Source organism: Pelodiscus sinensis, chromosome 29, assembly GCF_049634645.1.
Source record: "Pelodiscus sinensis isolate JC-2024 chromosome 29, ASM4963464v1, whole genome shotgun sequence".
NCBI classification, from domain to species: domain Eukaryota; kingdom Metazoa; phylum Chordata; order Testudines; family Trionychidae; genus Pelodiscus; species Pelodiscus sinensis.
In genome coordinates, this window is record NC_134739.1 from 9,253,725 (window position 1) to 9,277,677 (window position 23,953).

The window sequence follows — 23,953 nt, forward strand, 5'->3', positions numbered from 1 at the left end:
CAGCGTTAACTGATAAGCTTCTGCTTCTCGATGAATTGGTTAGTCGACTACACTATGACATCCCTACTTCTCCCCGCACAACACCCCCTGCCGGCTTGCACCGGGCAGGCACAGAGCTGCAGTACCCAGCCTGGACTCCGGGTGGCCCCAGAGACAGGCACCAAAGCGGCTCGTGAGCCGTAAAGGGGGCCGGGCGTGGCTCCCGCACCGCTGCAGCCAGGCGGGTGCCCTGTGCGCAGGACTGGGCAGGAGAACCCCAGCCCCAGGCTGTGCTAGCAAAGGGTCCCCCCACGGACCATGTAAACACACCTCAGCTTGGACCTAGAGGGGAGAGGGAGTCTCAGCGATTCCAGCCACATGTGAGCTGGACCCCCGTCCCAGAGGCCGTGGCTGGTATTCCAGCCTGAGGAGCAACTTGCAGCCTGGGGCTGTTCTTAAGCGGGTGTCACCAGGGAGTCTCTAGAGCCGGTGTCTCCCGGGATTCTGAAGAGCGGGGATGCTGTCAGCGGCGAGGGGTCTCCTGCAGGTGTGGTGGGTCCGGGGGTCTGTGTGAGGCAGGCCAGGCGGCGTGATCACCTTGCTCGCTTCTGCCCTTGGTCTCTGAGCTCCGAGGCCCCGGGCAGGGCTGTGCCGGGCAGGGCTGTGCCGAGCTGGCTGGGGCGGAGGGGCGGGGACACTGTGTGTCTCATGGAGCAGAGGCTGTGCTTTAGGGGCAGCCGCTGAGCAATGACTCTGCCTGGGGAGGGAGTGTGGGGGCCCCCCTCATGTGCACCCCCCCTGACCTTTGGCCTCCCCCCGCTGCAGGGCCAGGCCGACCTCCTGAAGCACGCCAAAGCCGAGGCGCTGGACAACCTGTGGCAGATCCACAACGCGGGCCAGTCATGTGGCATCGGCAGGAACGGCTCCGCCTCCCCCGACCTCGGCCGGGGCCGGGTCCCGCTGGAGCCCATCTCTGAGACAGAAGGGGGCAGCGACACAGGGTCCTGCTGACCATGGGGCAGGGCATGGGGGCCAGGACTGAGCCAGCGTCCCTGGCGGAGGGGGCACCCTGCAGCGTCTCCGTCGCCCGTGGCCCCCAGCGCTCCTGCCATGGACCCAGGATTGTACAGGCGTTGGCCCCGCCCGAGGGGCCCGCAACTCCTAGGCTCTGAACCACGCGTGTGAAAGACACGAGCCCCGTGCAGCGCTGGCTGCCGGCGGGTGGGGACTGAACTGCCTATCCCAGGGCCATCTAGACAGGGGGTTCGGGTGGGGGCGGGGCTGGCGCTCTGCCTGGCCCCTGGCTGGGCTGGGGGGTGAGTGTCAGGCAGGGACGTGGCTCCGGAACTTGTGGCTCCTGCAGCAGCTCTGGGGCAAGGTGCTGGGAGTGGGAGAGGGAGCCGGGCTGGCTCCAGCCTGCATTTCACAATCAAACTGGTACCCAGAGCCCCCAGACCCCTGATCCTCCCTCCATGCCCCCCCCTCCCCGCTCTGACTGCGCTTTCTGTAGCAGCAGCTCTGCCTGCGGCAGGTGGCTGTGGGGGAGCATTGGGTTAAGTCGGCTGTGAAAACTCTTCCCCCCTCCCCGTGCAGGTGCAGCGGCTGGTCCTGTGGTGCGGGGGGTTGGTGTTTGCCCAGAGACGGACCCCTCCCCCCTCCGCACGGCAGGGCCACGGCAGTATCTGGCAGCTCTAGGGGCACCCGCGGGCGCCCAGCGAGCAGACGGGGTGGGAGGGGCACCGAGCGGACCACACCTGGCCCCTCTCGCCACCCGCTTGCCACACTGGTTCCCAGCTCAGGGCTGGGGCATTTGCCTGCGCCGGGCTCAGCCCTGCAGCTTCCAACCTGAGCTACCCCAGGGCTGGGAGGGGCCAGACAGGATGGTTCCCCCTTTTCCGGGGCTGCCCTCTGGCCCATCTGCTCTAGAGAATGTTCCCGGATAGGCTCAGAGTTCATGGGCTGCCCTCCCCCCCAAGTCCCATATAGGGCTGAGAGTGGGGGGAGGCCCAGAGCAGGGAGGTGTGTGGCTCAGGAAGCCACGCACCATCCCTGTGGTTCCTTGGGTGGGGAGGGGTGGAGTCGCAGAGCCTGGAAGCCCAACATTGGCCGGGGTGTCCACCCCCCGCGCCCTGTGTGTTCAGAGCTGAATGAAAGCAGTGGCATGTTATAAAGAGCCTCCCCCCTCACGCTGGTGTGCCTGTCTCTGAGATGGGGTGGGGGCTGGCTGCACTCCGGAGACGGGCAGGTGCCCTGGGCGGCAGGGCCTGGGAGGTCACGTGTGGGTCTGGGGGATCCTATGGGCAAGCTGGCCCTTAGCAGCCAGGAGCCGTGCTGGGCCTGGCATGGGGCAGCCCTGGGGTGCAGGCAGCCCACAGCGCCCCCACATCCCAGACTGCAGTGGCCTTAACCTGCGAGGGTTCCTGGGTGGGGGGCACTGTGCTGCTCCCATGGTGACTGCATGGGCCCAGGGACACCAGGCCCAGGGAAGGAGCGGGATGGGGGTGGGGGGTGTGCAGACTTTTGCTGCTGTGACGCTGGGCTGGCCTGGGCTCCCAGCCTGCAGGGGAGGCAGCGGTAACGTGCCCTACTCTTGCGCCATTCCTGGCCAGGACGCCTGCCGCTTTGGCCACATTACTGTCCCCCGACCCTGGCCCGTTGCCGTGGTGACTGGCCCATAGCCACGTGCCCTTGGCTTTCTGGGATGGAGATCCTGTCCTCCCTCTGGGCCCATGGGGAAAGCTCCCCTGGCAGCGGGGCGGATGGGGCTGGTGAAGCTCTCACACCCTAGAGTTGAGGAAAACGCCTCCTGGCCTAGCTTTGCCGGGCTGCTGCTGCACCCCGGATCCCGGCCCGGGAGGGGGAGGCCCAGAAACGCGGCCCCCTCCCCGGGAGCAGGGCTCCCTACGGACCTCGGGCCCGTGTCAGCTGTGTGCTTTATCCCCCCCACCCCACCTGTGTGCAGTCCAGGCCGGGCCCACGTCAGCTCCCCACACGCAGCCATGGGGCCTTGGCCTGTATCTGGGGGTTTTCAGCCAGGGCTGCCCCCACAGTGACGGCACTGACAGCCTCTCCCCCCGGGGGGCTGGGTTGCTGGGGTGGCTCTGCGTCACTGACCCACAGGGCATGGCTCTGCCCCCTGCTCAGTCCCCTTCAGGGCTCGGTGCATCTGGGCTCATTTCTCACAATGCCAGCCCCTGCTCCTGGTAGCCTGGGTGCTGTATGGAGAGTCAGCCCCCACCCCCATCAGCCCCATGTCAGCTGGAGGTCTCCAGCCCGTGCTGCCTGTAGTGCTGTGGGATGTAGGGGGCAGCTTAGGGCTAGCGGAAGTAGTCAGCTATGTGCCACGCTGCTGTTCCTGCCCTTAGAGGTGCTGGGGAGAGTCCTGGCTTCCGGGAGGGGGGGGGTCTTGGTCCCCATGAGAGCACTGGGTGGCTGCCATGGGCCCAGGCTGCCTGGGATGCTGCTGATAGGCCCAGCCAGACTGAAGTCACACGCACCCCCAGGCCTGGCAGGCCATGAGAACGGCACGTTTCACCCCTGGGCTGTGGCCACGGGGCCGTTCTGGCATGGCCACGGGCTGGGGGTGCTTCTGCCACCTCTGAGCAGTGGCCTATGGCTGGGCAGGGTTGGGGGAGCCGTGTAAGCCCCAGGGGCAGAAGGCACCTTGTGTCACGCTACTGACCCCTCCTGGCTGAGGCAGGAGCTGCAGGGAGCCCTCGCCAGCCTGCCGTGGCCCTGCTGCAAAGGGGGCTGCGGAGTTTGCCCTGTGCCGTGGGACCGACGGCCTGTCCCGGGGGCCACCCCCATGCTGCTCCCGGGGGCGATCCAGCTTGCAGAGCCGTGCGTATGGCTGGGGACAGATGCTAGCCTGGGGGCGGCAGTGGGGCAGTTCCTACGGCTGCCCATCCCTGGCCCAGATCCACCCTGGGGCAGCAGCAGCTCAGAGAGTCCGACGGGGCCCCGGGGCTCAGCAGGGAGCCCTGGAGGCCCTGGCTGGAGGAGTAATAACCCAACTCCCTGCTTTCTTGCCCTCACCGGTGCCCCCACTATAAAAACTGTTCCAGCCCCTCTAGTGGGGGAATTCTCCCGCAGGCAGGGCCTGGGGATCCGGAGGCGCACCGTGCCACGAGCGCACAGGGCCACGCCAGCGCCTCTGACGGGTGCAGCTTGGCTGTTGGTCACCCTTTGTCGGGACGCGGTAATTAGCCTAATGGGGCCCAGTCTCCCCCCTCCCTGCCTGGGGGCTGCTATTGTCTCCCCTCCCTTCCCAACCGCCGACCTTCCGGCTGCTTTGTGCCGCGCAGGCTGGCGGATTCCTTAGGAAATTACAGGCTCATTAGCGCCAGGGTACGCGGCCTGTCTCCAGCCAGCACGGCCACCAGGCGGCCGGGGCATAATGGGGAGTCACAAATGAGGGAACGGGCCTGGCCCGTCTCCAAGCAACGGGGAACAATGGGCGCGTGTCGCCCAGAGACAGGCCCTTCCTGCAGCCCCGGCCCCACGGCTGCCGGGGCTATTTTTGGCAGCACTGTTGTGTGGGGGCAGGGAATGAGTTTCAGGGTGGCCCAGCCCTATATAAGCCCTGGCTGCCCGGGAGCTCGGCTCAGGGTGTTGAGGCACCTCACCGGGTCATGCCATAGCTTCGCGCCGTCCCTTGAAGACTTCTCAGAGCGATGGCAGCGCCCAATGCCAAGGTACGGGCCAGGGCATGCGGGGGAGCAGACCCCAAAGGGTGAGTGCTGTGGCATGAGGGTGGCTTTCCTCCCCAGCAAGGTTCCCCTGCTGCGTTCCCGAGGGAAACCCTGCCAGCCACGGCACCAAAGGCTGGTGTGTCGCAATGTGTCCCAGCCCCGCGCCCGCGGGCAGTTCTGGGGAGGAGCCCAGCACATCAGGCCCTGGGGGGATGCAGGCCAGGGAGCAAGTGGCGTCTGCTTTGACTCTTCCTGGTGTCTCCTGATCGCCGACCTGGCACCTGTGGCCTGAGCCACCTTGGCCGTGAGGCTACGGTGTCAATTGCTCCCTGCTCAGAGCTGTGGTGCGTCGCACGGGGAAGCGCAGCCCTCACTTAGGGTTGCCAGGTGTCCGGTTTTCGCCCAGACATCTGGTATGTTGGTTTGGGTTTTTTTTTTCTCTTTCTCAAGAACTTTGGCTCCCCCCCCCCCCTTTTTTTTTTCCTCCATCAATTTTTTTCCTGCCATGTTCGGGGGTTTTTGTGAAAGCATCTGGCAACCCTGACCTCGCTGGGCGCCGGGCAGTGCACAACCGAGCCCGCAGTCAGAGTGAAAGGGAGACTGGGCAGCTACAACATGTAACGCCTCCCTGACCCCGCCAGGGGCCTGCGGCAGCTGGGGCACGACCCCTGCCAGCCACGCACATAACAGGCTGAGCTGCTCACCAGCACCAGTCCCTGCCTTGCCCCAGCAGGCTCCCTGGGGGCAGCTTTGTCTCCATGACGCACCCTCCGCCAGCCAGGGGGCCAATTAGTGCTAATTGCCACTGTGGCTGCTTCTCCCTTATGGAAATGGGGGGGGGGGGGGGGGGGCTTTCTACAGCGTTGCCATGGGGCGAGGGGCAGAGAACAGTGAGTGAGTCTGGCCCCTTTGGCGCTTTGCAGCAGGTCACTAGGGCCTGTGCACAGGGTGTGTGGCAGCTAGCGCTCCTGGGCTACGTCTCGATTTTTCGTAAAAAGGATGCAAATTAGACGTATCGCAATTGCGAATGAAGCGGGGATTTAAATCTCCCCCGCTTCATTAGCATAAAAATGGCTGCCGCTCTTTTTCGGCACGGAGCTTTGCCGGAGAAAAGCGCCAGTCTAGACGCGGATCTTTCGGAAAATAAAGCCTTTTCCGAAAGATCCCTTAGCCCTCTTAAAATAAGGGTCTAGTCCCAGCTGCGGGAGGGCAGTATGGGCTAGTGGTTAGGGGGCAGGAGGCCCACAAGAATGTTGCGCAACCCAAGCCCTGGAGGTGGCCCTGGGAGAGTGGGGCATGCTGGGTATTTTGGGGGCAGTGTTTGCGGAGAGTTCACAGTGGGGCAGGGTAGTGAGGTGGCGCCCGCGTGGGTTTTCTGGGAGAGGGAGGGGCTAGGCCTGTGAGGTTGGGGGGAGCGGTTTGGGGGACCTTGTTGGGGCCCTCCACGGGCTGGTCTTTGGTACCAGCCAATCTCTCCTTGGTGGGGTCGGCACCGCAGGGCGTCTTGCCGGGGCTCTCAGAGCCCAGATGCAAAGCTAGATGGGCCCCTGGGCTGAGCTGGGGTGTCGCTGGGTTTATCCCCGTTGACACCCGCCTGGCCCTGCGCTCACACTTGCCTCTTGTGCTCACAGATCCACAAGGCCTCCTGCCTCCTGCTCCTGGCCCTGCTCTGCTCCCTGGCTGCGGCCGGGCAGAGCATGCCCGTGTGCTGCCGCCAGAAGACCTGCCCATGCCGGGTCTATGACGTGCTGCACGGCCTGGGGAACCATGCTGCCGGCATCCTCACACTGGGCAAGAGGAGGAGCAGCTCGCAAGCCTTCCAGAGCCAGCTCTACCGCCTGCTGCACGGCTCCGGCAACCACGCTGCCGGCATCCTCACCATGGGCAAGCGGGAGGACCTGGCCCCAGAGCAGCCAGCCTCGGCCTGCCGGGACGCCTCCCCCTACCCCACCGGCCTGCTGCCTCTAGCCCCGTGTGCTGCCAACACTGACCCTGCCAGCACCAGGGAGTGCCTGGCCCCGCTTGACCAGGGCCAGAGCGGGGTGGCTGCAAAGAGCTTTTCCTGAAGTGGCCAGAGGTGGGGGGAGCAGCAGCCCGAGGGCAGGGAGGACCCACAGGGACTCTTTTAATGACCACGGGCCATTTACAAATAAACCCCTGCCTGAGGCTCAGGGCTGTCTGCCTGGCGTGTTGTCTCACGGGACTGCAATGGGGTGGGCATACCCGGGGGCCTGGCCGGAGTCCCCTGCAGCCAGCTGCCAACCTGAGGCGATGGTGCCACCCTGAGCAGAGCGAGTTCAGAACGTGGCAGCTCTCCTGCCCTCACCCATGCTCCTGGCGGGGGTGTCTGCTGCGCCATGACGAAGGGGGGGGGGGGGTGGCCTCTCGAGAAAGACCAAAGAGGCAGGTTTGCAATGAGCTGTGCACCCAGGGGGCTCTGCCCTCCTTGACTTACAGGCCACTCGAGGCTGGGCTGGGATGGGAGCGGGCAGAGCTGGCTGGGACGGCTTGGCTCTGAGCCCCCAGCACCCTGTGTATGCACTGCGGACACCCAGCACCCGGGCGGCTGATCTGCCACTAGCAGGCCTGTGGCTGAGGGAGAGATGCCCAGGCGGGTGGCCCGTGGTTCGTGGCACTTTATTGACGTAGCACAGAGTGGGCAAGAGGGAGGGGCTAGGCCTGTGAGGTGTGGGGGGAGTGGTTTGGGGGACCTTGTTGGGGCCCCCCACGGGCTGGTCTTTGGCACCAGCCAACCTCTACCTGATGGGGTTGGCACCGCAGGATGTCTTGCTGGGGCTCTCAGAGCCCAGAGGCTAAGCTAGGTGGGCCCCTGGGCTGAGCTGGCCCACGGAGCCTTCCAGTCTGGCCCACGGCCTGTACCATTGGACCCACAGGCAGAGAGCAGCCGCAGGGCTCAGATCAGTTGCCGGCTCTATCTGCCTCTCTGTTCCGGAGTGGGGGAGGAAATTTGTGCGTGCCCCCCCCTTTCACTCAAACTCCCTCTCAGACTCCACAGCGTCTCCTGCACCCCAATTCCCTCCTCCATCCCCCTCCATAGAAAAGTGCAGCCCTTGACCACTTTCTAAAATGTGAATGCCCCCCCCATCAAAAATAGGCACCCCCCTCTGATGTAGCAGACGCCCCGATCTCGGGATCATCGAGGTCGCAGCCCGGGGGCCAGGCAGCGCTGGCAGCCAGATGGCAGTGTTGGAAAATAAATGGGCATCACTGCACTGGGGTAGTGGTTGCTGCAGCCAACGGACTCCTAGCTAAGGGTCACCCTAGGCCTGCCGGAGGGGGGGCAAGAACAGCCCCCTGCTATGGAGCCAGAGAAGCAAACCCCCTCTTCCAATTAGCAAGGCCCTGGATTCCCAGCCCCTCTCTTTGCAGTGGTGCTGGGCCAGCCCTAGCCCTGCTGGCTCTCCCCCCAGCGGGACGAGGGCGCCCGTGCACAGCTGGGGAATGAGGACGAGGGCTGTGCCATGACTGGCCCCCGATCTCTCAGGCCAGCCACTTCAGAGCCAGCCTTTGAACCCACCCCCACCCCGGCACCTTCTGCTGCAGCCGCTTCCTTGGCCTGGCTGGGATCAAGGTCTGATGGGAAACCTCCCCCCTCCCCCCCCGTCCCCTCCTCGGCCACCTCCAACTCCGGGGCACAGGGCAAATTCCTCAGGAGGGCCCATGCTGCTTGGGAGGGTTACCCCATGCAGCAGGGAGCTTCGTGCAGGGAAGGGAGACAGGGGCGTGCAAAGGGAGGGGTCTGCCCTGGGGCACCTTGTTCCTTCCCCGAGCCCCCCTGGGGAGATGCCCAGGCCAGGGCGGGAGGCTGAGGGGCTCTCTGCAGGCCAGGCTGGACACACGGCCACGTGCTCCCCCTACTTGACCTGGGAGCACAGGGAGGCTGCCAGTCAAAGCGCCGCTGGATCCCGTTTCTGGCAGCATGAGCCTTCGTCCCCCAGCGCTGGCAGGGAGCCGGGGCACAGAGCTGAGATGTCGGCGCCCCTTGGCATCGGCTTTGCGGGCAGAGCGCTCGGCCCCTCTCGGGTCCAGCGCAGACAGGCCCCAAGTGGCTCCAAACTGATGTGAGCTCAGCCAAGGCCCCACGACCAGCCCCACCCCCACACACTCGCAAGGGGCCTGGGGGTCTGGCGTTCCCTGCTGTCCCTTGGCCTAGAGCTGTTCCTCTGTCACCCCGCTCGGTCAGGGTCCCACACGCACAGTCTCTGGGAGCTGGACACCCTCCCCCGGACACTGGGTGCAAGGTCCCCCCTTCCCTGGCAGCTCCCTGTGGGCAGGGCCCCCTCCCACCACAGCCCCTGGAAGCCAGCCCGCCTCTAATCCCCCACAGGCCTTGGGTGCAGGGTCCCCTGGTCACTGGGTGCAGGGTCGCCCCTCTTCCGGCAGTTCCCTGAGTGCAGGGCCCCCTCCCCCACAGCCCCTGGCAGCCAGGTCCCCCCTTGCCCCCCAGCCACTGAGTGCAGGGTCCCCCCTCCCCCACCACAGGCCCCGGGTGCAAGGTCCCCCCCCCCCCAGTCACTGGGTGCAGGGTCGCCCCTTTCCTAGCAGTACCCTGTGTGCCAGGTCCCCTCCCCCACAGCCCCTGGGAGCCAGGTCTCCCCTGAGCGCAGGGTCCCCCCTCCCCCACCACAAGCCCCGGGTGCAAGGTGCCCCCCCGGGCTCAATGCCCGCACGGCTGCTGCCCGCAGGGTCCCCCGGGGCGGGGCCGCGCGGAGCAGCCCGGCCGGGATTAGCGGGAGGGCGGAGCGGGGCGGCGCACTGGCTGCACCTGCCGCTGGCAGCCCGCGGGCGGGCCGGGCCGGGGAGCGGCGGCGGCGGCGGGGCCATGCCGGTGATGAAGGGGTTGCTGGCTCCGCAGAACACCTTCCTGGACACCATCGCCACGCGCTTCGATGGCACCCGTGAGTCCGCCGCGCGCAGCCCGGGGCTGGGCAGGGCCGGGGGGGACCCTGCGCCTCGGGGCTGGGCAGGGCCGGGGGGGACCGTGCGCCTCGGGGCTGGGCAGGGCCGGGGGGGACCCTGCGCCTCGGGACTGGGTAGGGCCGGGGGGGACCCTGCGCCTCGGGGCTGGGTAGGGCCGGGGGGGACCCTGCGCCTCGGGACTGGGCAGGGCCGGGGGGGACCGTGCGCCTCGGGGCTGGGCAGGGCCGGGGGGGACCCTGCGCCTCGGGACTGGGCAGGGCCGGGGGGGACCCTGCGCCTCGGGGCTGGGTAGGGCCGGGGGGGACCCTGCGCCTCGGGGCTGGGCAGGGCCGGGGGGGACCCTGCGCCTCGGGACTGGGCAGGGCCGGGGGGGACCCTGCGCCTCGGGGCTGGGCAGGGCCGGGGGGGACCCTGCGCCTCGGGGCTGGGCAGGGCCGGGGGGGACCCTGCGCCTCGGGGCTGGGCAGGGCCGGGGGGGACCCTGCGCCTCGGGGCTGGGCAGGGCCGGGGGGGACCCTGCGCCTCGGGGCTGGGCAGGGCCGGGGGGGACCCTGCGCCTCGGGGCTGGGCAGGGCCGGGGGGGACCCTGCGCCTCGGGACTGGGCAGGGCCGGGGGGGACCCTGCGCCTCGGGACTGGGTAGGGCCGGGGGGGACCCTGCGCCTCGGGGCTGGGCAGGGCCGGGGGGGACCCTGCGCCTCGGGGCTGGGCAGGGCCGGGGGGGACCCTGCGCCTCGGGGCTGGGCAGGGCCGGGGGGGACCCTGCGCCTCGGGGCTGGGCAGGGCCGGGGGGGACCCTGCGCCTCGGGGCTGGGCAGGGCCGGGGGGGACCCTGCGCCTCGGGGCTGGGCAGGGCCGGGGGGGACCCTGCGCCTCGGGGCTGGGCAGGGCCGGGGGGGGACCCTGCGCTTCGGGGCTGGGCAGGGCCGGGGGGGACCCTGCGCCTCGGGGCTGGGCAGGGCCGGGGGGGACCCTGCGCCTCGGGGCTGGGCAGGGCCGGGGGGGACCCTGCGCCTCGGGGCTGGGCAGGGCCGGGGGGGACCCTGCGCCTCGGGACTGGGCAGGGCCGGGGGGGACCCTGCGCCTCGGGGCTGGGCAGGGCCGGGGGGGACCCTGCGCCTCGGGGCTGGGCAGGGCCGGGGGGGGACCCTGCGCCTCGGGGCTGGGCAGGGCCGGGGGGGACCCTGCGCCTCGGGGCTGGGCAGGGCCGGGGGGGACCCTGCGCCTCGGGACTGGGCAGGGCCGGGGGGGACCCTGCGCCTCGGGGCTGGGCAGGGCCGGGGGGTCCCTGCGCCTCGGGGCTGGGCAGGGCCGGGGGGGACCCTGCGCCTCGGGGCTGGGCAGGGCCGGGGGGGACCCTGCGCCTCGGGACTGGGCAGGGCCGGGGGGGACCCTGCGCCTCGGGGCTGGGCAGGGCCGGGGGGGACCCTGCGCCTCGGGGCTGGGCAGGGCCGGGGGGGACCCTGCGCCTCGGGACTGGGTAGGGCCGGGGGGGACCCTGCGCCTCGGGGCTGGGCAGGGCCGGGGGGGACCCTGCGCCTCGGGACTGGGCAGGGCCGGGGGGGACCCTGCGCCTCGGGGCTGGGCAGGGCCGGGGGGGACCCTGCGCCTCGGGGCTGGGCAGGGCCGGGGGGGACCCTGCGCCTCGGGGCTGGGCAGGGCCGGGGGGTCCCTGCGCCTCGGGGCTGGGCAGGGCCGGGGGGGACCCTGCGCCTCGGGGCTGGGCAGGGCCGGGGGGGACCCTGCGCCTCGGGGCTGGGCAGGGCCGGGAGGGACCGTGCGCCTCGGGGCTTGGTAGGGCCGGGGGGGACCCTGCGCTTCGGGGCTGGGCAGGGCCGGGGGGGACTGTGCGCCTCGGGGCTTGGTAGGGCGAGGGGAATCCTGTGCCTCAGGGCTTGGAGGACCCTACGCCTTGGGGGAACCCTGCATCTTGGGGCTGGGGGGACCCTGCACCTTGGGGCTGGGCAGGGCTGAGGGGGATCCTGCACCTTCGGGCTGGCCTGTGGTTCTAGTGGACAATAGGGCTGGACTTTCGGGGCTGGGCTTAGAGGGGATCCCTCCCCCTGGGGGGCCAGGTTCCCTCTGGTGGAAGCTGCCGGCTCCCCGCCACCCCCCCTCCAAGCTCTGGGGGTAGCAGAACTGCAGGGGGGGGGGGGGCATTGTCCATACCAGGGATCCACGACCTTAGCCCCAGGCCAGCTGCCCTGCCGGACCCACTTCTGCAGCGGAGGGGGTGGGACGGCAGTAGCAGGGATCCTAAACCACAGAGCGCCCCCGCCCCCACCCTGCTGCCCAACCCCAGGGGCAGGGTTTAGCCTTCTACTATCGGGACAAGTACCGTGATTCCTTGTTGCTCTGCCCTGGCAAGAAGGGACCCTTGCGCCCCTGTGTTGGGTCCCCGCACACCCGGTGGCGTTGTGGTGGGGGTGGCTGCTGGGCACATCCCCTTCCTGCTGCTTCTGGGAGACTGCTCAGGGATTCCCAGCCTAGCCAAGCCCCTTGCCCTGCTCCTCCCTGCAAAGATGACTGATTCTCTCCTAATAACGCTGCTGCCCCCGTGAAGGATGGACGGGCTGCACCTAGGTGTGAGAGAAGGCTTGGTGTATCTGGCCCGTACTGTGGCTATTTTGTGTCACCCCATGGTGCCCCAAGGCAGCAGTGATGGTGGCCAATGGTTCTCCCTGGGCAGGGCGGGTTGCGAGGCTTTGATTTTGGCACGGGTATTTTTTATTGCAAGGTGCAGACGGGACGCAGCCACTAGACAAAACATCACAGGTTTCCTGAGGCCAAAACCCAAACTCCGTCGCCAGGGCTGACGCCTGAGCCCCACACCCAGGGCTGAAATACTGGCATTCGTGGGTGGCTAAGGAGGTCTCATAGAATCACCGACTCCCGGCGAGGGCGGGGCCTGGGTCTCTCTCCAAGCGCTCACCTGTACCCGCAACGTGCACAGTCTGAGCGGCCTGGAGGAGGGGAAGATGCTTCTCTCCATCCTCCTACTGACATGGTAGAAAGTGTCAAAAAACCTTCCGCAGACCATGGCTGCTCCTGCCCTGAGTCTTTGGCCTCTTCGGCGTCTTTGGCTTGGATTAACGCCCTCCCCTGCTGGAATTCCCGATACAGCCCGGGAGCTGGTCTGTGCTGCCCCCATCCCCAGGGGAAGGTGTAGTAAGCATGGCTTTTTGTAAATAAAATGCCATATTGCAGTCGCTGGGATTTTCCCCCTAAGAGGATTGTGGTTTAAATGCTTCCAGAAAGATCAATGAAAACTAATTTAGCATTTCCGGGGGCTCCCTGACAGCCCTTCCAAATGAGACGGCCCGTAGCCCCTTTTCCGGGCACAGGGAGCGAGCCCCCAGCTTCTCCCTGAAAGGCTGCCGTGGGGAGGGGGCTGAGTCACTGAGGAGGTAACAAGGGAGGCTTGGAGCCCTGAGGGCCCCCCCACCCAGCCCCCTACTCCAGAGCCATGGCTGCATCCAGAATTATATAAGAATGGATTAAAGTGAATATTGTTTGTCAGGCCAGAGAGGAGCCTGGCCCCGGATTTGAGTCCAGCCGGAGCGTCTTGTATCAGAGCCAGTTCAGCCTTTTGTGGCCTTGGTGGACTGGCAGGGAGGGGGCGTTTCTGCATTGCCAGAGGGCACTGGGTTGCCCCAGACTCAGCACCAGGGACAGTTATCAAGTGCGAGCTTGGCACAGGTGATAGGGGTGCCCCCGCAGGGCAGGGAATGGGGCTTTGTCAAGGATCCATCTAGAACAAAACCAAGCCCACCCCGAGCCTGCATTTCCTCCCAGGCCACCCCCAGCTCACCCTGGGCCCGCGCCGTAGGGTAGGGCTGTGTGAGTAGAGTACTGTCCCCGTACGCCAGGGATGGGGAACGTGAGGCCCGGTGGCAGCTCCTAGCTTCCCTGGATCCGGCCCCCAAGCCTCGGGGCTCCCCCCCAGCTTTGGGGAGACTGTGTTGGTGCTCCAGCCCCCCCCCCCTCCGTCGTCCGTCCGTGGGGCTGGAGCACACACAATCTACTAGCCTGAGCCCCGCAAGGCTCTGGTGTGCCAGGGGAATGTCTTTTTCCTTCTCAGCCAGGGGCCACGTCAGTGAGGGTATTTTTATTTGTCTTTATTTTTCTTGCTTCTCCCTTGTGCGCAGCCCCCAAGTGATTTTTCTGTGGGTCGGCGGCCCCCCAACCCAAAAAAGGCTCCCCGCCCCTGCCGGACGCTCAGCTGGCTCCTGTCTAGCTAGCGGTGTGGATGGCGAGGCAGGCGCGGCTCCGGTGTGCAGGGCGGAGTATGCTACGCCCCTGAACCCCCCCCCACCCTGGGCAGGGTCCATACATGGGCTTGCCATGTTACACCCCTGTGCCCACTGCCTCCCCAGGGCCTTTCTCTGCTGCATGTAGCTACATCCCGTGGTGAGCGCGGGCACGGCCTGCCTGTTGCTGCGTTGCATAGCAACACAGCCCCGCCGGGCCATGGGCAGCGTGAAGTCTCAGAGGACGGGAAACCCAGGGAGCAGCCGGCTGCTGGATGGGGACATCGCCCCAGGCTACGGAGGGGGAGCCTCCAAAAAGGAGCCGCCCCAGCCCCCAGTACAGACACATGCCCCGCGCCCCAGCTCTCTGCAGCTCCTATAGTGGCTCATGGTCAGCACGCACTGGCCCTGCTTGGCTACGCTCAGCCACCTCCCCTGCAGCCGCCAGTCCCGGCAGCCCAGATGTTTCAGAGACTATTTATTAACGTCCACGTCAGGGAAACTGAGGCAGGGACGGGCCTGGCCCACGGTTGCCCAGAGAAACAGTGGCAGGGCCTGTGCTAGCCCGTCCCGTGCCAGCCACAGGGAGAGGAAGGTACCAAGGTGGGAGCAGTCGGGAGGGGGCGAAAGGAGCATGGGCAGAGTGCACCCCTTGTGGGTGTCAGCCTCTGTGGGTCACAGGTGCTCCCCTGGCAAGGTGGGTCCCCCACCCCCACCCCCCCGATTCAGCTGCTTGCAAACTGCTGAATTTTCCCCAGCAGAAAATTGAGCCGGAAACTTTTTTTGGTCCTTTTTGTGGAAATGTTGGGGGATTTGTCAGAAGACCCCTTGGAAGTTTTCTCTTTGGCTGGGCCTTTCACAAGGCGCAGGGGTTCATTTTTTTCCCAACTCCCCCCCCACCCATGGTTTTTTTTTTTTTTTTTATTGAAGTGGATTTTTGTGGTGAGCATTCCTGTGTGGTCAAAGATCCCTTTTCTGCTGAAGAGACGGTCATGGGGGGACTTTTCTGCTGGCTCTGCTAGGCTGGGTCCTCCCTCTCATCCGAACTCCAGCAGCCGAATCCATGGGCCAGGCCCCCCTGAAGGAGCCCCACACGACTGCTCCCAGCACCTGGGAAACCTGTTGCTCATGGAGGGAAGTGATGCGCCTTTGGGATGGAGCCGTCATTGGGTGGAGCCGCAGCTCATAACCCGCGACAGGCCTCGAGCCGTGGCAGATCCGAGCCCTTTGGACACAGGGAGGAGGCTGGGTCCCAGTGGACAGCTGGGGCGAGGGGGACACCTGGCACCCAAGAGATCATCTCCAGCCCAGGGGTAGGGAGAGGATCTCCTATGCAGCCCCCGGGAGATCCCTGCCCCCCATGGTATGTTCTTAAGTGCCCATTTGAGATGGGGGGGGGGAAGGAATCTTCTGCAGCCCAGTGGATCTCACAAGGGAGGGACAGATGCTTAAAATTTGGCCTGCATGGAGCCGTGGGAGTCTGCCAGGGCTGATCCTCTCCCCGAGGATGGCTGGGACCTGACCTCCTAAGGCAGCAGTCACCAACCAGTCGATCGGGATCGACTGGTAGATCTTGGAGCCTCTGGCAGGTCATCCTGAGGGGTTTGGCCAAGAGGCTGTCAAGTGCCAGCGCTTCAGCTGCCCCTCCCCACACTCCTGTACATCTCCTGCCCTTTGCCTTGGAGCTGTCCTTTCAGCGGGGAGAGAGGAAGGTGCAGATGTCAAGGTGCCCCCCCGCCCACTCTGTATCCCATCTCCACAGAGCAGAGAGGAGGCACAACAGGGCTTGGGATGGAGGGAGTTTGCTGGCTGCCTTTGGGAGTGGTGCAGGGCCAGGGCAGGGGTGAGCCTGCCTTAGCCCCGCTGCACCACCACCCAGGAGCCACCGGAGGTCAGCAGGGCCCAGCTGGTACCCACATCCTGAAACCCTGCCCCTCCTGCCCTCCAAGCCCTTGCCCTAGCCCCAAGTACCCTGCATCCAAAGCCTGTACCTAGAACCCCCTCCAGCACCCCAACTACCTGCCCTAAGATCAGAGCCCCTCTCGCACTCCAGATCCCTTTATCCAAGACCAGAGCCTGCACCCCACCCCTCAGCCCCAGCCTGGTGACAGGGAGGGAGGATGGGGGAGGGAGGGAGGACAGAATGAGCAGGGGTGGGGCCTCAGAGGAGGGGCGGGAAGGTAGGCGGGGCCAAGGTATTTGGGGGTGAGGTAGCTCTCCGATTGCACTTACATTCAAAAAGTGATCTCGGGCTAAAAAGGCTGGAGACCCCTGCCCTAAGTCTGTGATTCTGGCGGAGGACGGGGCAGCCCGACCCCAGCCTGCGAGCTGCCGGGATGAGTGTGGCCATAGCAGACGGCTGCTCCCTCGGCCTACCCAGCGCCAGGCGCAGGCAGGAGAGCTGGGCCGGCTGTGCCAGGCCGAGGGGTGCCCGCAGGGAGCTGGCTGGCCCGGCGGCCGAGAGCGAGCGGTTGCCACAGCTGTGCCCAGTGTGCGGCGACAACACAGACAAAGGCAATGGCAATGACTGCCCGGCTGGGCGCCCGGGCTCTCCTGCAGCCGCCAGTCCCGGCAGCCCAGATGTTTCAGACAATGACACAGCTCCCGCCCCCCCCCCCCCCCGTAATTATCTTTTCAAAGCCCATCCCCCGCTTGGCTCCCAGCACGCTGCATCACAGGGCTTTGTTCCCCTACCACAGCCACACGCACCAGATGTTTGCATAACGACCTGCGCTCCCAGCAGCGCTCTGTGCCGGGAAAGGAGGAAGGGCTCCAGGGCTCTGTCCCTGGCTCTGGAGGGGGCTGGAATCCCCAGCCCTGCCACTGATTCTCTGGGCAACCTTGGGCCAGTCCCGTCCCTGCCTCAGTTTCCCTGAAGTGATGGCGTGGAGTCGGGTCCCGGAAAGGGTTCGCCCTCTCTGGGCAAGGAGCAGATTTGTCTTTAAGGGCTGCCAGGGCTGGTGGGAAGCGCTGAGCGGTTTCATTCCCGCCCTGGCTAGTGTCCCGGCCAGATGGGTGGCACATCACCCCCCACCCTCCGGGCCTGTGGGGGGAGGGCTGCCTGGGATGCTGCGTGTGCGTTTCCAAGGCGATTGCTCAGGCTCTTTGAAAGACTTTCGGCCTCAGTATATCCATGAGGGGCTTAACGAAGCTGGAAAGGGGGTTCCTTCCAGAGATGCCTGGTGCTAAATGAACCCGGCTCGCCCCCACAGCAGCCCTGGTGCGTGATGCCCCCCTTTGGTGCCTGGGTGCCACAGGGTGGGGCAGAAGAGCACGGGGCAGGTGCCGGCCGTGTCTGTGGATGTTGCCAAGAGCGGAGACTCTGCGAATTCCACACCCCGGCCAAGCCAATGACCCCGTCTCTAGGAGCCGAGCAATTCGCCGGGCTCTGAGCCTGGGGCTTTCCTGCTGTGGCCTCATCTGTCCGTGCTCCTACCCACGGGGTGCTGACCCTGGTACCACCTCTGTCTGTTGTCATGGAAACAAGTGTGGTGCTGTGACATGGTTGGCGGGGGGGGGGGGGGCGGGAACGTGGCTGGGTTGCCACAGGACATGCACTGCTGCAGCCACGCCCCTCCTCCCTCCGCAGGCTGCTGTGCGGGGTGCTCTGGGCCACCACTCTGCCCTTGCCAGGGTGGGCGACCGGGCACCCCACCAGCTTCTCCGTGTCTGCGCTGGCCCGGAGTCTGCCAGCAAGGGGCCGTTCCTGACGCCTGCAGTCCGACCTTGCTGCCCTGTAGCGGGGGCGGGGAACCTTTTTTGGGTTGGGGGGGGCCGCTGACCCACAGAAAAATCCGTCAGGGGCCGCACACAAGTGAGAAGAACCCCCCCCCCCAAACAAAACAATAAAGCCTTCAGTGACATTCCCCTCGCTCACCAGAGCCTCGGGGGGCCCAGGCTAGTAGATTTTGTGGGGCACCAGCGTGGGGTCCCCAATGCTGGGGGGTTGCCCCAAGCCTCAGGGACCAGACCCAGGCTAGCTGGGGGCCACATCCAGCTCCCGGGCCATAGGTTTCCCACCCGTGCTCTCCAGCATCCTCTGGGACCGTGCAGGGCCCACTGCCGTCCTGCACCCTGCGTGGTGCCTCCTTGTGCGTACCCTGCTGTGCACGGACTGGAGCTCCTCTCTCCGCAGCTTTCCCTGTGCCCACGGCGAGCGCTTGGCTGCCGGGCCTGTGGGGAGTCCTGGCAGACCCCCTGCTGGGTTTGTTGTTGTTGCTATTAAGCTGCCTTAGCCCTGCATGGGGAGGGGGGGGGAAGCACCAGCTGGCGAGGGGGAGGCGCGGTTTGCTTGGCACCGTGTCTCTGCGAAGATGGAAACCAGGAACTATATCGGGGCTCCTGTGCTCGCCTTCCCACTGAATGGCGCGGGGCTGGGCATAGCCAGCTCCCCAGCCTGGAGGAAGGACTGCAGCCTCAGTCAAGGCCTTGGCGGGGGGCGGGCAAAGCAAGGAGTCCCTGCACAAATAGCAACAGGAAGGGCTGCGCAGGTGGTGACGCTTGGGGCCTTTCCTTGGCATCACCCTGGAGTTGGGGATGTAGCTCTGCTTGGCATGGGGATGTCTGGATGCTGCGGGGGTGCAGGGCCAGTGCTGGCACCCCCAAAGGTTGGCAGCCTTAGTCCTCACCTGTCTTCCCTTCTGCATCCTGGGTTCTTTGATTCCAAGGCCAGAAGGGACTGTTGTCATGCTGGTTTGACCTGTACGGCCCAGGACCTGTCCCACTAGAATCCTAGAACTGGAAGAGACCTCGAGAGGTCGTGGCAGGACTAGGCATCATCTAGGTCATCCCCGACAGATGTGTATCTATGTGCTCTTAAATATCTCCAGTGATGGAGATTCCACAGCCCCTCCCCCCCCCCCTGACAATTTATTCCAGTGTTTAACTACCCTGGTCATTAGGAAGCTTTTCCTAATGTCCAACCTAAACCTCCCTTGCTGCAATTTAAGCCCATTGCTTCTTGTCCTATCCTCAGAGGTTAAGGTGAATAATTTTTCTCCCTCCTCCTTGTAACACCCTTTTAGGTACTTGAGAGCTGCTCTCATGTCTCTTCTCAGCCTTCTCTTTTCCAAACTAAACAAACCCAGTTCTTTCAATCTTCCCTCAAAGATCATGTTCTCTAGACCTTTTATCATTTTTGTTGCTCTTCTCTGAACCTTCTCCAATTTCTCCACATCTTTCCTGAAATGTGGTGCCCAGAACTGGACACAATACTCCAGCTGAGGCCTAATCAGTGCCGAGGAGGGCAGAAGAATGACTTCTCGTGTCTTGCTCACAACACTCCTGTTAATACATGCCAGAAGGATGTTTGCTTTTTTTGCAACAGCGTCACACTGTTGGCTCATATTTAGCTTGTGGTCCACTATGACCCCCAAATCCCTTTCTGCAGTACTCCTTCCTAGACAGCCACTTCCCATTCTGTGTGTGTGAAACTGATTGTTCCTCCCTAAGTGGAGCACTTTGCATTTGTCCTTATTGAACTTCATCCTATTAACCTCAAACCATTTCTCCACCTTGTCCAGATCATTTTCTATTGTCACCCAATCCTCCAAAGCACTTACAACCCTTCCCAGCTTGGGATCATCTGCAAAATAATCGTCCTCTCTATGTCATCATCTAAATCGTTGATGAAGATATTGAACAGAACTGGTCCCAAAACTGATCCCTGCGGAACCCCAGTTGTTATGCCCTTTCAGCATGACTGTGGACGTTAATAAATAGTCTCTGAAAATGGTTTTCCAACCAGTTATGCAACCACCTTATAGTAGCCCCATTTAGTTTGTATTTCCCTAGTTTATTGATGAGAAGGTCATGCAAGATCATATCAAATGCTTTACTAAAGTCTAGCTATACCGTTTCGACCACGTCCCCCTTATCCACAAGACTTGTTATCCTACCAAAGAAAGAAACCAGGTTGGTGTGACACAGTTTGTTCTTTACAAATCCATGCTGGCTGTTACTTATCACCTTATTATCTTCCAGATGTTTGCTGATGGATTCCTTCATTATTTGCTCCGTTATTTTTCCTGGCACAGAAGTTAAGCTGACTGGTCTGGAGTTCCTTGGATTGTCCTTATTTCCCTTTTTATAAACGGACACTAGGTTTGCCCTTTTCCAGTCTTCTGGAATCTCTCCCAACTTCCAAAGATGGTAGCTAATGGTTCATATACCTCTTCCTCTCAGCTCCTTGAGTATTCTAGATTGGATTTCATCAGGTCCTGGTGACTTGAAGATGTCTAACTTCTAGCTAATTTTTAACTTGTTCTTTTCCTATTTTAACTTCCGAACCTACCCGATCTTCACTGGCATTCGCTATGTTAGGCTTCCAATTGCCACCAACCTTCTTGGTGAAAACCAACACAAAGAAGTCATTAGACTGCTCTGCCATTTCCACATTTTTTGTTATTGTTTCTTCCTCTTCATTGAGCAATGGGCCTGCCTTATCCTTGGTCTTCCTCTTGCTTCTAATATATTTGCAGAATGTTTTCTTGTTACCCTTTATGTCTCTAGTCAGACTGAGCGCATTTTGTGCCTTTGCAATTTTGCCCCTGCATCTTTGTGTTATCTGTTTATCTTCATCCTTTGCACGTGGACTTGGTTTCCACTTTTTATAGGATGCCTTTTTGATTTTTAGATCATTCAAAGTCTGATGCCAGGGTGGTCTCTTGCCAGACTTCCTATCTTTTCTAAGCTGAGCGTCTAGGAAAAAAACATCCCTGACTTTTACAGGGTTAGTGAGAGGGAATCCGACACGACACCTGGTGAATTGTTCCATATTGTGGAACTCCTTGCCAGAGGATGTTGCGAAGGCCAGCACTTCAGTAGGGTTCAAAAAAGATGGAGAATGGGTCCATCAATGGCCATTCGCCAGGCTGGGCAGGGATACTGTCCATAGCCCCTGTTTGCCAGAAGCTGGGAATGGGTGACGGGATGGATCACTTGATTGCCTGTCTGGTTCATTCCCTTTTGGGACATCTGGAGTTGGCTACAGTCGGAAGACAGGATACTGGGCTAGATGGACCTTTGGTCTGACCCAGTCTGGCTGTTCTTAATGGGTAATTATTACTCTCACTGTTAAAAGTTTACCCGTTCTTTCCAGTCCAAATTTGTCTAGCTTTCACTTCAAGGCCCTAGATCATGTTAGACCATGGCTACTCAATAGGGTTGTCAGATGGTTTAACAAAAAATACTGAACCCTTCCCCCTCCCTCCCCCCCAAAAAAACCATGGAAAAAATGTTGTTGGGAATAAAAAAGGGGGAGACCAAAGTTGCTAAGCAAAAAAAAAAAAAAAAAAATGGGGGGGGGGGGGGGGGCGCTATGGCTTTAAATGGCCCTGCACTCCTCACTCCCCTGCCAGCTGCAGCAAGGGAAAATTGTCCCTGCCGGGCTTCCATCCAAGAGAAACAGGAAATACTGGCCATTTCATATGTCCGGTATTTTCTGGTTTTTTTACCGGACGGGGGACCCGAATAACAGACAGTCTGGGCGAAAACCAGACACCTGGTAACCCTACTACTCAACTTTGGAAGCCCCGAGGGCCACAATGATACTCACAGCACATGCCGAGGGCCGCAACTTAAGTGTGGTTGCATATACATTCAAATATATATGCAAATAGCTTATCTCACACTGATGGGCATGAATAGAAAAATTAAGACAAGACTACACAACACGCAGGCCCCATTTACGTCAGTTCTGATGATATTAATAAAATGCAGTATTTAACTGATTTCCACCTATATGACAGCACTTTTAATGAGCAATGACAGTCCAGGAATTTAACAACTAAAATGCGTATCAACAGAAGACCATTATATTGACTACTCTTTTGTTTTGGCTTCACAATTTTAAATCAAACAAAAATTGCTAATACTGTACTGGAATTTACTGGAGCATAAGTACAATCAATGTGAAAATTGTGCCCACTCAGTGTGTAGCAGCAGTCAAAAAAGCAAACAGAATGTTAGGAATCATTAAAAAAGGGATAGAGAATAAGACAGAGAACATCTTATTGCCTCTATATAAAACCATGGGATGCCCACATCTTGAATATTGCGTACACATGGGGTCACCTCATCTCAAAAAAGATCTCTTGGCATTGCAAAAGGTTCAGAACAGGGCAACAAAAATGATTAGGGGTTTGGAACGGGTCCCATATGAAGAAAGATTAAAAAGATTAGGACTTTTCAGCTTAGAAAAGAGGAGACTAAGGGGAGATATGATAGAAGTATATAAAATTATGACTAGTGTGGGAAAAGTGAATAAGGAAAAGTTATTTACTTGTTCCCACAATATACGAACTAGGGGTCACCAAATGAAATTAATGGGCAGCAGGTTTAAAACAAACAAAAGGAAGTTTGTCTTCACTCGGCACACAGTCAACCTGTGGAACTCCTTGCCAGAGGATGTGGTGAAGGCTAGAACTTTAACAGGGTTCAAAATAGAGCTAGATAGATTCATGGAGGTTAGGTCCATCAATGGCTATTAGCCAGGATGGGTAGGAATGGTGGCCTTAGTCTCTGTTTCTCTGGAGGTGGGTGATAGGAGAGGGATCACGTGAGGATTACCTGTTGTGTTCCCTCGCTTTGGTCCATCTGGTATCAGTCACTGTCGGCAGACAGGATACTGGGCTAGATGGACCATTCTGTGGCCGTTCTTATGTCTGCAAACTTTTAACTAGCTGTTTCACATCTCGCTTGTATCCCGTTGTAGCACCACAGAGACAGTCAGTCAGATGTCTATCAGTAAGAGGGGTGCGCAGTTTTGGCTTGATGATTCCCACGGAGAAGAATGAACTTGCACATACCTATGTGGACCCAAAGCAAGTCAGCACTTTTGGGGCACATTTCAGTAATGCAGGGTACATGTCTTCCTGTATGTAGATCATCCAAAATGTTTCGGCGATTAGTCTTTTGACGAATCCTAGAACACTAGAACTGGAAGGGACCTTGAGAGGTCATCGAGTCCAGTCCCCTGCCCTCCCGGCAGGACCCAATACTAGTCTAGTGGTTCCCAAAGTTTTCAGCATCACGCCCCCTTTTTGATGTATTAGAGACTCTGCAAGCCTGGAAAACCCAGTGTTAAATGTGTGTTCCACAGGCAGGTACCATCTTGGCTTGTCAGCACCAGAAGTGGACGCAGGGTTCCAGCAGATGTTACCCATTAATATCCCTGGTACCGAGTCAAACACGGCACAGATATTTGGGCTTTTACATCAGCACTCACAAGCAAACTTGTAATCTCATGTTTTAAAAAAAAAATCAAGTAGGACAGGACTATTTTCCCCATAAGCCCACGGAATTAATTATATTCCCCTCCTTTCATTCTTTGTTAATCGAGTCTCATATCATCTTGCCCAGGATCAATGTCAAACCAACAAGCCTATAATCCTCCATGTCGTCCTGTTTACCCCTTTTAAATATTGAGACAACCGTAGCTTCCTTCCAATCCTTGGAAATGTCCCCAGTGTTGTAAGACTTGGTGAAAATCGACATGAATGGACCAGTAAGCTCGTCAGCCAGCTCTTTTGAAACTCTTGGATCCGAGTTATCCGCACCTGCTGATTTTAAAATGTTTGGCTTTAGTAGCTGCTGTGTAACATCCTCCTGAGAGGCTAGTGGAATGGAAGGAGTATTGCCTTCTGATATAGCTACAGAAGTACAGAACACAAATATGGATTGAACACGTGTCAGCCGACGGTCAGGGCAGTGAGTCCCTTATGACTGGCTGAAGTTCTTTTAAATTGTGCTTGGTTCTGTTACAGCAACTGAAGGAGTCAGGTTAAAGCTTAAACAGTTACTATTTTATTGTTACAGGGTAAACTTAGCTGTTAAATGCTACTGCTGTGTTACAGATAACACAGACACTACAAAGGACAGGACAGAAATTACACTAATAAGTCACTTACAGGTACCATGAAACCCTTTTGGTTCTCTGAGCTCTTATTAAATGCATGCAAAATAGACACATAGCAGGTATATATTCTCACCCCTGCGTTCCAGACTTGGCGTGGCCAGCGTCTTTCTCTCAATCCCTCGGGAAGAAGTAGGGCGAGGTTGGGCGTCCCACAGACCTCGGGAGACAATCAATACC

The 23,953-nt window shown here is 61.3% G+C and overlaps 3 protein-coding genes across 6 annotated transcripts in view; all 3 read left to right on the forward strand.

Moving 5' to 3' along the window:
* Positions 1–2,165, forward strand: part of LOC102462232 (inactive phospholipase C-like protein 2) — a 31,133-nt gene extending 28,968 nt beyond the window's left edge. The window contains exon 6 of the mRNA XM_075911248.1: positions 805–2,165. Coding sequence (XP_075767363.1) covers positions 805–990 — 186 coding nt within the window. The 3' untranslated portion in view covers positions 991–2,165. The remainder of the gene's footprint in view (positions 1–804) is intronic.
* Positions 2,166–2,297: 132 nt separating this feature from the next.
* On the forward strand, positions 2,298–6,841 carry HCRT (hypocretin neuropeptide precursor). Of its 2 annotated transcripts, none has more exons than XM_025179735.2 (2): positions 2,298–4,711; positions 6,302–6,841. In XM_025179735.2, the coding sequence occupies exons 1-2, from the start codon at positions 4,688–4,690 to the stop codon at positions 6,734–6,736; spliced, it is 459 nt and encodes a 152-aa protein (XP_025035520.1). In that variant the 5' UTR covers positions 2,298–4,687; the 3' UTR covers positions 6,737–6,841. The 2 variants fall into 2 exon arrangements, with proteins under 2 accessions (XP_025035520.1, XP_006113180.1); XM_006113118.4 differs by having other exon boundaries at positions 2,479–4,673.
* A 2,574-nt stretch (positions 6,842–9,415) lies between these two features.
* Positions 9,416–23,953, forward strand: part of LOC106733105 (voltage-gated delayed rectifier potassium channel KCNH4) — a 42,091-nt gene continuing 27,553 nt past the window's right edge. For 2 of the 3 annotated variants that reach the window (XM_075911332.1, XM_075911331.1), the window contains exon 1: positions 9,417–9,589. In XM_075911332.1, coding sequence (XP_075767447.1) covers positions 9,514–9,589 — 76 coding nt within the window. In that variant the 5' untranslated portion in view covers positions 9,417–9,513. Of the gene's footprint in view, positions 9,590–23,953 lie in introns of all 3 variants that reach the window. The other variant, XM_075911330.1, reaches the window with a different exon arrangement.

Excerpts from the sequence above, each read along its gene's own strand:
- HCRT (XM_025179735.2), top strand. The coding sequence starts at position 4,688 with ATGCGGGGGAGCAGACCCCAAAGG. Across the intron at positions 4,712-6,301 it reads GGGGGAGCAGACCCCAAAGG|ATCCACAAGGCCTCCTGCCT; the intron begins GTGAGTGCTGTG and ends TTGTGCTCACAG.